The sequence below is a fragment of the Rhagoletis pomonella genome, unplaced genomic scaffold, assembly GCF_013731165.1.
Source record: "Rhagoletis pomonella isolate Grant_MI unplaced genomic scaffold, Rhpom_1.0 Rhpom_scaffold_00003, whole genome shotgun sequence".
Lineage (NCBI taxonomy): Eukaryota > Metazoa > Arthropoda > Insecta > Diptera > Tephritidae > Rhagoletis > Rhagoletis pomonella.
The window spans coordinates 20,765,947-20,781,677 of NW_023458557.1; the positions used below are offsets into that span (position 1 = coordinate 20,765,947).

Consider the following 15,731-nt stretch of genomic DNA (forward strand, 5'->3'; position numbering starts at 1 on the left):
GCCCTTGGCGGTCACCAGTTCTGGCTGTAAAGAAGAAAGACGGAACGTGTCGCGTGTGCTTGGACGCGAGGGAGCTGAATAAAATTACCATTCCAAATGCCTATCCAATTACGGATACTAACCAAATTTTAGCACGACTAAAGTCAGCTAAATACCTAACCAGTATTGATCTGTCTCAAGCTTTCTTTCAAATTCCTTTGGCAAAATCGAGTCAACTGAAAACCGCTTTTGCATTCGGTAACAGACTTTATGCTTTTCGTCGCATGGCGATGGGGTTGAGAAATTCACCCGCCACATTAGCCAATCTCATTGATAAAATTTTCCGTGATTTGGTTCCACATGCATTCGCATATTTGGATGATTTTATAATTTGCACTTCGACGTTTGAAGAACACGTTAAGATATTGGCTATTGTTGCAAAACGTCTAGCTGGGGCCGGCTTAACCATCTCAACATACAAATCGAATTTTTGTTGTAAACGATTGGAATTCCTGGGTTACGTTTGTCTCAAGCACGGTGGGCAGGAAGCGAAGATAGGTTGCATAAAAATGTCGACAAAATCTGAAAGCAGGGTTGTATTTGTTGATATCTTAAGGTTAAGAATCCGCTTAAATTGAAATCCTAGCTGCTCCTGTTTTAAAGATATCCACATTTTATATACTTCTGATAGGATATACATATTTGCAAAAGAGGAAGGCGTACTTCTCGATAATTAGAGCATATTTATACGAAAAGAAATCTCATACAAATCTGTTCCCCTTTTTTAACTCACTAAAACGGATCAAATCAATGTGAAACATTTTAATTTTTTCCTACCGAAAGAATAATTGATCGAGATTTATTGGGCGCTACCGGTATACAACTTAGATAAAACACCACAATTACCTTTTTCTGTAGCGTGAACTTTCCCATTACAAACACTTTCAATATCGCAATATATGTATGTATGTATACAATATTGTATGCTATATAATACGGTAGTAATTTTTTATTAAAGGTTTGTTGCTATAAGCAAGTAGCGCAGGCAAGTCGCACTGCGCTTGTGCAAGAAATAAAAATGCTCTAACTTAGGCCAACGGTACTCCTCATAATAAGTAAATAAATTCAAAGCTTGTATGAGATTTATTTTGGTATTTATGTACTCTTCTTTCAGGAAATAATGACTATTGTACATCCAGAACACAAATGCGATCATAAGGAAAATCGCATGAAAGTATGCGCTTTGTGTGTAGGGCTGCCAGACGTCCCGGTTTTCCCGGACATGTCCCGGTTTTAGACTATTTGTCCCGATGTCCCGGTCCAACCTTAAAATGTCCCGGGTTTCATTTAAGTGTCCCGGCTTTCGATTTGATTGCACAAATTTTGCTTAAAAATGACTACGCTGAGAGAAAAAACGCGTTGTAATATTAAGAAAAATTTTATGAATTTACTGGGGGAAATAACGCATAGTAAACATGAATATTTTTTATTTGATTATCGTTTTGAAATGTTCGTACTTAAAAACAATACTTTCATACCATGCACACGTGGTGTTGAATCAAACTGAACATTTGAATGCACATTTACATGTCTGGCTGTAGCTGAGTGCACGAAGATGCTTGCCACAATTTGCTAATTTCCAGAGCGTCAGGGTTCAAATCCCATTACAGACAGCATGGAATTTAAATACATTTTTTTTTTAACTTAATTATGAAAAAGCATCCGTTAAGTGCAAAGCGCTTCATTTTAATATTGGCGTATTTCAATTGAATATTTCTATACTAAATACTAAAATTTGTATACTTAAATTATTACGAGTTGGGTTGGTGCTCTTTCATATGCGATTTTTTTTTTAAATGTAGCACGTTTTGCATAAGCAATAGTTGATGATTAATATAAGTATGTACCTAAATACGTTAAAATGACATGCACAGAGTTTTACAATTATAGCAAAAGCCAGAAGTTTTGAAACAAGCTGACAGCAACGAAACAAATGACTGATATTTTAATGTTACCCTTTATTTATTTTTTTTTTTTTCGTGAAACCTAGATTACTTATAAGTACCGTGCCGTGCAAGTCTGAAGTTACCAGAAATTTCGTTGATTTTTTTCAATTATTTATTTTTTGCTGACAGTGTCTTCCACATACAAAAAAATGTCGAACATAGTTTGTATGGAAGAAACTCTCAGTAAAAACAATACCAAATATATTGCCTCGTTCAAAGCCATGAGCAAAATCGTGAATACATGGTTTTCCGCAAAACAAGCGGATCTTAGTAATTTTGATAAAAATCTTAACGAACTCCGCACAGCTTTGAAAAGTACTGGAATTTCTCAAACTGTCAAAATCCATTTTATCCTTAAACATTTAAATCAATCTATTTCATTCTTGAATAACGATGGTTTAGGATTATGGTCCGAGCAGGCCGGGAAGTCAGTTCATAGGGAATTCATTAAATTCTGGGATAGATTCAAAATAAATATGATTGATAAACCAACTTTTGTGAGTCGCCTGAAGAAAACTGTAATGACATTTTCATTCCAGCATATATAAAAACTTAACTAAATAATAAAATATTTAAATACTAAAATGTGTGACTATATTATATGGTAAGCCAACAAAAAAAATAAAAGGAAACAAAAAACAAATATAAAAAAATAAAGCAAGAAAAAATATAAAAAAATAAAACCAAAAAAAGAACAAAGAGGTGCAAAGTAAGTAGCCTCTACGTGGTGCGGCTTGGAAACGATTGAAACCGGCTAAAAACTTACATAAACTTATATTTTCACATAATATATATACACACATTTACTCACACATACATTGTTGAATATTTAATGCACAAGGATGTTTTTCTCTTTCGCAAAAGTCGGTCCTATCATAACTAGGTAAAATGTGGATATCTTTAAAACAGGAGCAGCTAGGATTTCAATTCAAAGGGATTCTTAACCTAAAAATATCAACAAATACAACCCTGCTTTCAGTTTTTGTCGACATTTTTATGCAACCTATCTTTGCTTCCTGCCCACCGTGCAAGAGGGTCTATCTGCGAATCCATCTTGTATTCGAGCTATTGTTGAATTTGCACGGCCCAAAACGGCAAAAGAAGTCAGACGGTTCGTTGGTGCAGCAGGCTGGTACCGTAATTTTATTCCAAATTTTTCGGAGATCACAGCTGCCCTTTGTGAATTATATAAAGGAAACCGAAAAGGACCCATTGAAAGGAATACCGCTGCTGAACAAGCCTTTCTCAAACTCAAAGAGTGTTTAACTACCACTCCCGTTCTGACTATGGCCGATTATTCAAAACCATTCAAGGTTTATACCGATGCCTCGCTGATCGCAGCGGTAGCTGTTCTAGTACAAGAACATGATGGGAATGAACGTGTGGTTCAGTATTTTTCTAAGAAATTCTCGAAAGCCGAACAAAATTACACAGCATCTGAACGGGAATGCCTAGCCGTTCTCTTAGCGGTCGAAAAGTTCCGTCCATATTTTGAGGGTCGTGAATTGGTTGTGGTAACGGACCATGCAGCTTTGCACTGGCTACAAACTCTCAAAGAACCAACTGGCTGTTTATGCCGTTGGGCGATCCGATTATCACCATACGATCTCAAAATTATTCATAAACCAGGAAAACATTTAGAACTTCCTGACGCCTTATCTCGTTCTTTTGTTCTTCTCAACATCGTTCGTAGAAATCCAATTGACCTTCCAAGTAATTTTCACGTTAATCGTATCCCAATCACATCCGGAATCAACATTGACCCAAACACGTGCGATAAATGGTACAACAAAATGCATGCCATGGCCTCAAAACAACCATTAGATAGATATAAAATCGAGAACAACCTTCTATATCATCGATTGAAATTTTCCAATCAAACTGCGGAAATACTGTGCACACTTTGTGTACCATCTTCTGACAGAGCAAAAGTCCTCGATGAAAATCATAACCAACATTCGCATCAGGGTGTTTGGAAAACTTATAGACGTATCTCACAACGCTATTACTGGCCAAACATGTATGAGTCCGTTTACCAGTACGTTCGGCAGTGTGAACTATGCCACCGCATTAAACCAAGGCCCCTATTGCGAGTGTCGACTGGCAGTAGAATAGAAATTTGTCGATCGAGTCGATCATCTTTTATTATGCTATTGTGTAACTTGATCGATAAAAATTTGTACTATTGTGAATGGTTGACGGAATTGTAAACAGCTGTTTGTTTGTTTACATTTGTTTCTTTAATGTTTCATTTACATCGTTTTTAAAATAATTGCTTTTATTATAAAATTAAAAAAATGGACACAGTTGAAATATGGTTTAGTGATGAGGAAGATGATGTGGAAGCTAATAGATTAGTAGAGTTGGCTAAAGCAAGGAGGGAATTGCGAGATTCGTCGGATCCCTTGGAGTTGGAAGATGAAGTGTATGTACATATGTGAATTTTATGAATAGAAGTTGCGTTCTCGATGCTTCAAGGTTTTTAGGTTTTACAGGATTTGCAGGAAAAGCTGTTTTCCTCATTAATAAATTTTATGGAAGTTTAAGAAATACGGTACCGTTTAGTTATTTGTACAATAATGTTGAGTATTTGTGTCCAAACGCGTGACCCGAGTTTTAAAACTTTAACATACAAGTGTAGTGAAAGAATTAAACTTTAATTTAACATAAAGATTTCAAGTTTCCGAGCACTAGTTAATTAATAAATTATGCAGTATTTTGTAAACTTTGATGTTGGTTCTGCGCAAAAACACTGTGGATGGCGTAGCCGGAATTATATGCACAAGAAATATTGTATATCTTTCAAAAAAGAAGCGGAGCTTCCTCCACTGCTCTTTACGGAAATTCCTTTGCCTATGTCCTCACTCTCCTGCATCAGCTCGACCAACCGCGCAAGTTGCCTTTTGTTGCTTACAATTTTTGATCTGTAATTCAGACACATATGTACATACATATGTATGTTTCACAATTTTTTACAACTTCCAATTCAATTGACTTACTTTTTATCCATTATAGTACCACTTTCTTATGTAAATTTTATAAACGCAAACTCCAACGACTAAAAAACAGCAATAGAAGGATGAGCGATTAAAAAGTATTCACAGTCGCTAATTGAGCGACTAAGCGACACTCACAATACCATCGATAATCGATAATCGCTTAATAGTCGTTTATCTACTGCCAGTCGACACTCGCAATAGGGGTGCAAGTAATGAGAGCACCAAAACACCTCACCGCGAATATAGAGAACCAAAACGACCGGGTAGGCAATTATCGATTGACTTCGTTGGTAAGCTGCCCATGTCTAAGGCCCCTATTATGAGTTACATTCGATCTTCGACTGTGGTCGAAAGTGCTGATGGAACGAATTTTCAAGTGGTATTATGGCGCTCATTCGATGAAGAATAGCGCTATTGTGAACTTCGCTCGTTTATGTTGTCCACAATAGCATATTTTTCACCGCTGAGAAGCTTTGTTTACAAATCGAGCAAACTAAATAGTGCGCTTACACATATTTATGTAAATTTGTGCAAATTAAAATGAAATAAAAAAGAAAGCAAGTTTATAAAAACGTGGTAAAAAATAGTACAACGAAGTTCTGGGGTTCAACGATTCGTCAGAGGATGAGAGTTTAGTGAACTGACCAGGAGTAGTAAATGTTTAAGAGTTTAAGTGTAGTCTTTACAATATATTTTGACATGAAATATATTTAAGAAATTTGTCTACAGATTTACTAAAAACCTCCGACTGTCTAAAGAGGCGTTTGTGAGCCAAATCTATTTAAAATATTTTAAAACTATCCACAGCTCTATGATTTGTTCTCAGAGATCGTGCCAGCTGAGTATTGGGATTTTCCTTCACAAGTAAAAGCAGCCTTTCGAGCTTGTGTTTTGTACTCACGACGTTAAAACTGCATGAAATTGATAAAAAATTGTTTAAAATTAGTGTCTAGCCGCCAAAAAGTAAGAAAACAAATGCAAAATCATACATTTTTCACAATTTTCTAACACTTCGCTACCCCATCGAAAGCAAAATTCTGTTCGACAGAAAATTCGATACTCAACGAAAATTTCGACACGGTTGCATAGCTCATAATACGAATTTCACTTTCGATCTTCGATCTTCGATAACCAGCGAAGATCGAAAATCGAATGCAACTCATAATAAGGGCCTAAAAATCGTAACCAATGGATCTTCGTAGCCATCGACTGTTATTCGCGATATGTCTTGGCGCAGCCCATGAAAAATGCAAACGCCATATCCGTAGTCAATTATCTTCGACATATATTCACGGTGAATGGCTGCCCCGAACTCATTATATCAAATAATGGTACTCAATTCATCAGTCAAACCTTCGCAAAACTTTGCGCCGATTATAACATCAAACACATGAAAACGCCTTTGTACCATCCACAAGCCAATCAGGTCGAGGCGACAAACAAAAGCATTAAACTTGGATTACGTGCTCACATGGCTGACTTTCTTGAACATTCCTCCTGGGAAAACCATCTTTCTCGTGTTATTCATGATATTAACACTTCAGTGAATTCAGCCACGGGCTACACGCCATATTTCCTGCACACTGGTCGTGAATATGTGAAAGATGGAAACGAATATAAATTATTGGATGTAAATCCATACCATACACAGGATGTGGAACAGCGTAAAGTTCTGGCTGATGAAATTCGAGACAAACAGTTCGAGCAATATCAACAAACCGCACAACGGAACGCCATTTCGAGATAGGCTCGGAAGTGTACATTCCCAATCCTAAACAGTGCGTGGACGGAGGGGGCTATGCACAAAAACTAGCCCCACCAAAAATTAGAGGCTATGTTTCACGGAAACTTGGTTCGAATTCATATGAACTGATCGATGCTAAACACCGAGTGCTTGGCAATTATTCCGCCGATTTAATCACAACACGTTAACTCATTCAGTACATTCGCCTTCTCAAGAATTTCGATGAATATATGGGGGGCCTCCATATTCCATTGATACTGTCTTATTACAGGGTACCCGGCTCCTTAAGCAAACAAAAACAAATGTGATATCCCATAAGGCTCGAAACGCATCCACAATCGATCCGCCACAATCGGATAAATCGCGTATTGATAACTTGGTAGTGGCACTAGTCGAACAGAAAGGGCCATCTTCGGGGAAATACTCAAAACCGACGCCACTTTTCTTGGGATTTTCTCCGTCACAAACGTTTACGCACGCTAAATATCTATAAGTAGACGAGGTAAGCGGTACACGTAGTAACGGGGTTGGTTGTGTGTAATGGTGCATAATAAAAATCCACACCCGTTTCGATTCACAGTTATTCTCAAACTAACTCTCAAGTGCCATTTCAGAACCATGGTACTCCCGCCGTATGTGAAGGTTGGCCAGCAAGTGCAGCATCTGATGCGTCTAACAATCAAGTGGGACCATAAGGACGCGCTGCCGATATTCGCGCTCGAGGTCGACCCTAAAGCGCAAAAACACCTCTTGGCCGTGATTCCCAAGGGCTCGGATGGCCCGTACTTGTCGGCAGCCGAATCGGTTTTTTGTCGGTTGCGTGGGGTAGGGAAGTCCTCGATCCTCGATGTCCATGCACCGCCATTCGAGTCACAAGCGACTGGCGGGGAAATTCGCGTCCTCTTCGCCCAGTGGCATGACGAGCCGACACACCGTGCCGCAATTGGCTATCTACGTATCAGTTCTCCTGACCAAATCGGCTTCAGCGACTTCAGGACGTCACTGGCCAAAGGCGTACCACGCAACATGTTAGACAACACCGCCTTTATTGTCGGTTTCCGTACGCCATAGTACCCATTTCACTACGAGGCAACTTTGCGGGTGTACAATGGTGTCAACCGGGACCTAGCATTTCGACTGGTATGCTACCACAAAGCGGGTAGCACGGTGCGGTGCGAGGACCGTTTATCCCTCCGTGCGCTACGAAATAACCTGGTCACCCCACTAAAAGTGGAAGCCCGTGGGAAAATGAAGACGGTGGCCGTACAAACCGAAGAAAAGCAGGGGGTTAATGCAACTCCGGTATCCGAGACCGAACCCAACACACCAAGGACCACAGGGGACCCAACTCTAGTGACCCTCTTAACCCAAGTGGACATGCATGCGAGGAACCTGTTGAAAATGTACCAACAGCAATTGCACCATAGGGACCGGAGCATTCGAACTCCAACCATGGGGCCGTCTACGCTGCCCTCATCCTCAATGCCAACCACTGTTCAACCAACCACATCACGTGCGGTACGATTCATCCGCACCATCGATCTGCCACGGCGCAGTCTACTCTTAACATCCAGCGAAACCACCCCGACAGAAACCGTTCGGGTTCCGGGAAGCCCGTCTATGGTTCGTCGCAGAGATGCTTTGCACCAACCCAATCTGTCGTCGCTTTCTGAAAGAGAATTCGGGAGAACCCCGTAAAAAAAATAAATAAAAATAAAAAAAGAAGAATGATATTGAAATAATAATTACGTTGTAAATGAAATGAATTACTGAATAAATTAATTAAGTTTAGTTTTGTTATATCCATAGTTTTGTTATATTATATCCTCAGTACATTGCTGGTAAATCGATCAAAGCAAACAAGTAAAGATTCATAGCCAAATCATTTACCAATGACTTTCATCTATCGTAGCTTATGTAATGCGTACTGAAACTAAATAGCAAAGACGGAACATGTGTACATACATAGAGGCGAACTGAACGAGTCGGGATGGGGTTGATGAAGGTCATACAGAACGATTTCAATGTAAGGTCTAACGTCCATCAAACCACAGCCAGTGAATCGCATTCGAACCACGATTCTCATATCCCTACTAAACGCTCCACATTTTTTTGTTAAAGTGTCGCTGAAGATGACAGGGAGATAATGATCTATTATGTGCATTTAAAACTGTTCGCTAACTGATATTTACCAGCTGATTGGTTCACTGATTAATACATCGTTTTCAAAACCGTTTTTGCTTTTTTGCTTCTAAAACCTAAAAATAAATATAATTTTAAACATGTCGTGTATTTACACCAATTGCCACGTTAAAAGCGACTCCTATGTGTCATGCTGGCTCTGCGATGGGATTGCCCATATAAAATGTGCTGGTTTGAGCGGTAGAGTATTAGACGCTATTAACGAGGGTAAGGGTCTTCGTTGGTCTTGTCAAAAATGTAGATCAACCGAAGTTGATTTATTTAAATTCTTCAGGCAGTCCAGAAATGGTTTTTCTGAGATCGGGAAGGATCTGTCGGCGCTTGTTGAAAAATTTAAGCATTACGAAAAAATGTTTAGGTCTTTCACTTGTCTCGACGACCCTCCACACTCTGAGGATAGCCGAGAAAATAAAGGTGGGCATGTTATTAGTCCACCTAAAAAGACAGCCACGGATTCTAGTAAAAAAAATCCTCCATCCCAGTCCTTAGAACTTATTAATTTATCTTCTCCATGCCCTCAGGCATTGGAGCCTCCGATTTCTAAAGCCATATCCACTAGGTCTACTACTAAAAATAGTCAAACCGTTGATTTAACAGTGTTGCCATCAACATCTCAAGCTCCACTGTCTAACTTAGTTCCTCCGAATAATTCGGAGCCCCGCACATCAGACATCATTACCAAAAAGTTGGTTGTAATTCCTCTGAGAAGATCAATCTTTGTCTCTAGATTTGCTAAAGATACTTCTTCGGATGATATAAAGTCATACATATCGACTAAAATTAGAACTCAAGATGTATTTATTTGTAAATTTAATTTTAAATACGATCGCGATATTTCATCTTTTAAAATTGATGTAGCTTCCGAAGATTTTGATTCACTACTAAATAGTCCATTTTGGCCGACCGGGGCGTTTGTTCGCGAGTTTGAGTATAAGCCTAATAAAAGTAATAATAACGTAGCTAAAATTTTTAATCTTAATTCGGATTCAAAAAACTAACTCGCAAGTCTAATTTAAGTATTTACTATCAAACCGTTAGAGGTTTGAATACCAAATTAACTGACTTATATTTAAAAGGTTTTGACTGCAATTATAATATTATTTCCTTGACCGAAACATGGCTCAAACCTCATATTTTTAATTCCGAAATTCTTCCAAATGAATATCAAATATACAGGAGTGACCGCGTGGGCAGAATCGGCGGTGGTGTTCTTTTTGCGGTGCATTCATGGATACCATCCGAGGAAGTTAGTCTTCCTGTCATTGAATATACCGAATTTAAATGTATACGTGTACAGGCTGGAAAGACTTATATTTATTTAGCTCTTTGCTACATCCCTCCTAATTCTGCCGTATCGGTATATATGCAGCTAGTTTCTTTACTTGAGACCGTAAATGCAATGCTTACGGCATCCGATTCTATGATTGTTTTGGGCGATTTAAATCTGCCACATATATCATGGAACATCATTGACACCGATGTTGTACCAGTTTCATCTAGAGATAGTTACAATGTATTTCTGGAGGAAATGGCTGAACTTTGCCTCAAACAAATAAATATATGTCCAAATAAGTTTGGAAAGGTCTTGGATCTCGTTACGTTGATGATGTTCCGAAGGCCTCTATTAATCGGTGTGATCCCCTAGTTTTGCCGGAAGATGCATACCATCCTGCTCTTGAGTTAAGCTACGAAATCATAAATGAAATACATAATAATAAGTCAAGTTCAAGTACTAGATACGTTTTTGCGAAAGCAAATTTCAGGAAAATTAACAAAGAACTTTCAAAGTTATCTTGGCCAATATATAGAGATGACGTGGAGCGTAGCGTTGAGCACTTTAATGATACTGTTTTCAATTTGTTTCGAAAGTATGTGCCAATACGTAATATTGTTCATGAAGAACCAATACAATTATGGTTCACTAAAGAGCTTAAAAAATTGAAAAATAAAAAGTCGCACTCTTTTAAACTGTATAAATGAACGGGCTTACACAGTGATTACCTAAGGTACTCAGTTTTGCGGCATAGCTACTTTGCATTAAATAAGAAATGTTATAATTCATATTTATGTAAAATTAAGAAGAATTTAATTAACAATCCTAAATCATTTTATGGTTTCGTAAATTCAAAGCGTAAGGCACATGGTTTTCCGTCCGCTATGCATTATCGCAACACTGTATCTAGCGACAGCCAACTCATTGCCAACATGTTTGCTCGGTTCTTTAGGTCCAATTATTCTGTAGACTTCCCTATAAGTGGAGACTATCCGTACGAGCTTTGTCCAATCAACTCTGCTTATATTCCAGTAATATCTTCCGATGAAGTTTTACACTCTTTAAAAACCTTAAAAGCGTCATTTAGGCCTGGACCTGATCATATTCCGACCTGTTTTCTTAAAAACTGCGCTGAGAACATCTGCGAGCCTTTAACAACTCTATTCAATTTGTCACTTAAACATGGCGTTTTTCCGTCAGCCTGGAAGGAGTCTTTCATAATACCACTTCACAAAAACGGCAGCAGGTCGTCTATAGAAAACTATCGAGGCATAGCAAAACTCTCCGCTATCCCCAAATTATTCGAAGCAATTATTGTTAACCAGCTGACATATTCTATATCTTCTTCAATTACACAATCTCAACACGGGTTTTCTAAAGGAAAATCTACTATGACTAATTTATTGGAGTTTACAACTCATGTCTCAAACGGTTTTAGAGAAAATGCTCATACCGACGTAATTTACACCGATTTCAGTAAAGCTTTTGACAAAGTATGTCACTCGTTACTCATCCGTAAACTCGACCTAATCGGCTTTCAGCCCAGTCTTCTTCAATGGATCTCATCTTACCTCTCTGATAGAACACAAAGAGTTATTGTTAATAATTGTTCTTCCAACATCATTAAAGTTTCTTCAGGAGTTCCTCAGGGAAGCCACCTTGGTCCGACTCTGTTCCTCATATTCATTAATGATATTTCTTCTATAATAAAACATTCAAAAATTTTAATGTATGCCGATGATGTGAAACTTTTTAAAACATTGTCCTCTATCGAAGAAAGGTCTTTGTTACAAGCGGATCTGAACAACGTGGTTAGTTGGTGTAATACAAACTATATGCCACTAAACCTTCAAAAATGTAAAGTTATGTGTTTCTCTCGGAGGGCTGTTCAACCAGCTGTTTATTCAATATCAAATTATAATCTGGAGCAGGTATCCAATTTTGTCGATCTTGGTATCACAATGGATTCCAAACTCAATTTCAACCATCATATTAATGTTACAGTCAATAAAGCCAAAGGCGTTTTTGCATTTGTAAGGCGATGGTCAAAAGAGTTCAAAGATCCTTATGTTACAAAAGCTCTTTTTACCAGTTTAGTTAGACCTATACTAGAATACGAATCTATTGTTTGGAATCCCCGCTACCAAGTTCATTCAGAAAGGACTGAATCAATTCAAAAACAATTCTTGCTTTTTGCATTGCGTAATTTTAACTGGGATTCAGATTACAATCTCCCCCCTTACACAAGTCGTCTAAAGCTCATAAATTTGCCTACACTCGCAAGTCGTAGAGAAATGCTGGGTATAATATTTATCGTAAAATTAATGACAGGCTTGATTAATAGCCCGGCCCTCCTGGCTGAGGTAAATTTTAATGTTCCTTCTCGAGTGTCAAGACACTTTCGACCTCTATTTTTAAAGCCATGCAAAACTAATTTTGAACTAAACGAATCATTCCGTGGTTTATGTCAAGATTTTAACTGTCATTCCAGCACGTTTGACGTATCGGACTCGATTTTTACTACAAAGAAAATTATCATTTCCACTCTCAATAATTGAAATACTATCTTTAGCATATCCAATCAGCCGCTTCGGCAGGAAAGCTCGGACTTGGATCCTTAATACTTCCTGTTGGGATGAAGCGAGCTGCAGAAGCGGGGACAACCCTGCGGAACTTACGTTCACCTACATGAACGTCGGTTGGTATGGGTAGTGCAGTGGAGGCGCCCTCAGTAACATCCGTGAAGCCTTTCCAGTCTGCTTTGGAAAAGTTGACATAAGTCCGGTGATCCACGGAAGCAAAGTCGGCAGGTTTATCAATCGAGATGACTATGGGCAGATGGTCTGATGCTAGGGTCATCATAGGTCGCCATGATACGCTGTTTATCAGACCAGCGCTGACAATTGTTAGATCTGGCGAGCTGCAGCATCTGCCCATAATCCTGGTGGGTGCATCCCCGTTCATTGTGCAGAATGTCGAATCGTCTATCTGCTCAGCCAGATGTATTCCCCTACGATCATTTGACAGGCTTGAGTGCCAAAGATCGTGGTGCGCGTTAAAGTCACCTACTACCATACGGTTTTCACCTCTGAGGAGCGCATCTATATCAGGGTGATATCCTGCCGCGCAGCTGGTGACAGGGGGTATGTATACGTTAAATATTTCGAGCTCAACATCGCCTGACCGGATAGCAATACGCTGACATTCACGTATGTCAAGTTAGCACTACACTTTTCGAAATTGGAAAAGTTAAGCATTAATTGTAGTGTTTTTGTTGTAAATTTTTTGGGGAAAGAAAAAATTCGTAGCTCCGTTTTTTAAGAAAAAATGGTATGTAGTGCTAACTTGACACCATACACCTAGTCGATAGAATTGAGATATCCAATATGTTACTATGCTATTAATTGTAGCTTTTAACTTTAAAATTTGTTGTGGAAAGAAAAAATTTGTAGCTCCCGTTTTTTAAGAAAAAATGGTATGTAGTGCTAACTTGACACCATACACCTAGTCGACAGAATTGAGATATCCAATATGTTACTATGCCATTAATTAACCTTAAAATTTGCTGTGGAAAGAAAAAATTTTTAGCTCTCGTTTTTTAAGAAAAAATGGTATGTAGTGCTAACTTGACACCTTACACCTAGTCGATAGAATTGAGATATCCAGTATGTTACTATGCCATTAATTGTAGCTTTTAACTTTAAAATTTGTTGTGGAAAAAAAAATTTGTAGTTTTAATTTTTTAAGAAAAAATGGTATGTAGTGCTAACTTGACACCATACACCTAGTCGATAGAATTGAGATATTGAAAATGTTATAACGGCATTAATTGTAGCTTTTTTGTTGTAAATTTGTTGTGCCCAAGAAATGCTTTCAACTGTCCAGTTTTTCACGGCGATGTCATTGGCGGTGACAATTGTCGCCCAGTGCATTACTTCGCAACCAGTTTTTAACCCGTCCGTTTTGGACAGTTTTTCTTTTATAAGGAAACGTATTTTGAGATTCGATTTTTGGATATTTTTTTCGATTTTTCTTTTCTTGTACAGATTCCATTTTTGTTACATATTTTATTAAAAAAAAAATATTGTAAGCTGCATGCAATAATTTGAATTCATTAAATTTGAAAACTCACAACTGCCTCCATCGCGATTTGAACTCGCAACTAAAGATAGTTGAGTCGGAGGTCTTCTCGCTGAGCTACTTTCGTATTGTACATTTGCTCATTTACACCGCAAGTTTCAACTGTCCCGCTCTGCATTCCTTTTGCACTAGTTCAGAGATAGTTCTGAGATATGTAGTTCGAAACTAGCGCTTTGCCAGACTGTCTCTAAATTTTACTGCAGGGCTCTTATGCATTCATAAGGTATAGGCTTTCGATGCTTTCTCCTGGTACGAAAAAACGCATGCATGTTTCGTTGGTGCGTGGCAAACTTTGATCCCTTATGGTTTGACAGGCAGCTAAAATTTATAGGATTGCATCATTTCCGTAAGTTTATTATAATCAGTAGTTAAAAATTTTTGTAAACCTTCCAACGTGTGTCAAGTAATTGTTTTGGGCATTTGGACGATCAATAGCTATCACACCATGTTGTCATGTGTCAATTCTGTCGACAATGGTGCATGGTGTCAAGTTAGCACTACATACCATTTTTTCTTAAAAAACGAAAGCTACAAATTTTTTCTTTCCACAAATTTACAACAAAAAAGCTACAATTAATGCCGTTGTAACCTTTTCAATATCTCAATTCTGTCGTCAATGGTGCATGGTGTCAAGTTAGCACTATATGTGACCTGGTCTACGGAAAGGGGGCTTAGGTGTTAAAAAATCAATTTTCACTTTTTGGTTGATTCGGATGGAAGATGAGATGCTTTTTCACGTGGTGAAAAGCAGAAAATCCTAACTTGCTTAGAAGTGTACTAAAAATGCTTAGAAGTGTACTAAAAATGTAGAGAAAGAAGACACTAGCAACTTACACGATGAACTATAATAATATTCCGACCAACAACAACACTTACTGGACCAACAACAACACTTACTGGACGTCCGGCGCGGAGAACAATTAACGAGATAATGAGAAACTGACGAAACGAGTTGCTTACTTTTAACAGCTTTTTCACAGAAAACCAGTTTTCGCACGTAAGCTCCCTTTTCGTAGACCAGGTCACATATACTAAATTTTGTTCGAAAAAGGGTCAACTCAATTTTTTCCATAAAAACGAAAGCTACAAATTTTTTTCTCTTCACAACAAATTTTAAAGTTAAAAGCTACAATTAATGGCATAGTAACATACTGGATATCTCAATTCTATCGACTAGGTGTATGGTGTCAAGTTAGCACTACATACCATTGTTTCGTAAAAAACGGGAGCTACAAATTTTTTCTTTCCACAACAAATTTTAAAGTTAAAAGCTACAATTAACGGCATAGTAACATATTGGATATCTCAATTCTATCGACTAGGTGTATGGTGTCAAGTTAGCACTACATACCATTTTTTCTTAAAAAACGAAAGCTACAAATTTTTTC

The 15,731-nt window shown here is 38.1% G+C and overlaps 2 protein-coding genes across 3 annotated transcripts in view; one reads left to right on the forward strand and one right to left on the reverse strand.

The window, feature by feature from the left end:
• LOC118735062 (transcription initiation factor IIB) overlaps positions 1-15,731 on the reverse strand; it is a gene marked incomplete at its 3' end in the record, with an annotated part of 135,094 nt that overhangs the window by 41,852 nt on the left and 77,511 nt on the right.
• On the forward strand, positions 7,064-7,808 carry LOC118735063. The gene is made up of 2 exons (XM_036464663.1): positions 7,064-7,230; positions 7,343-7,808. The coding sequence occupies exon 2, from the start codon at positions 7,347-7,349 to the stop codon at positions 7,797-7,799; it is 453 nt and encodes a 150-aa protein (XP_036320556.1). The 5' UTR covers positions 7,064-7,230; positions 7,343-7,346; the 3' UTR covers positions 7,800-7,808.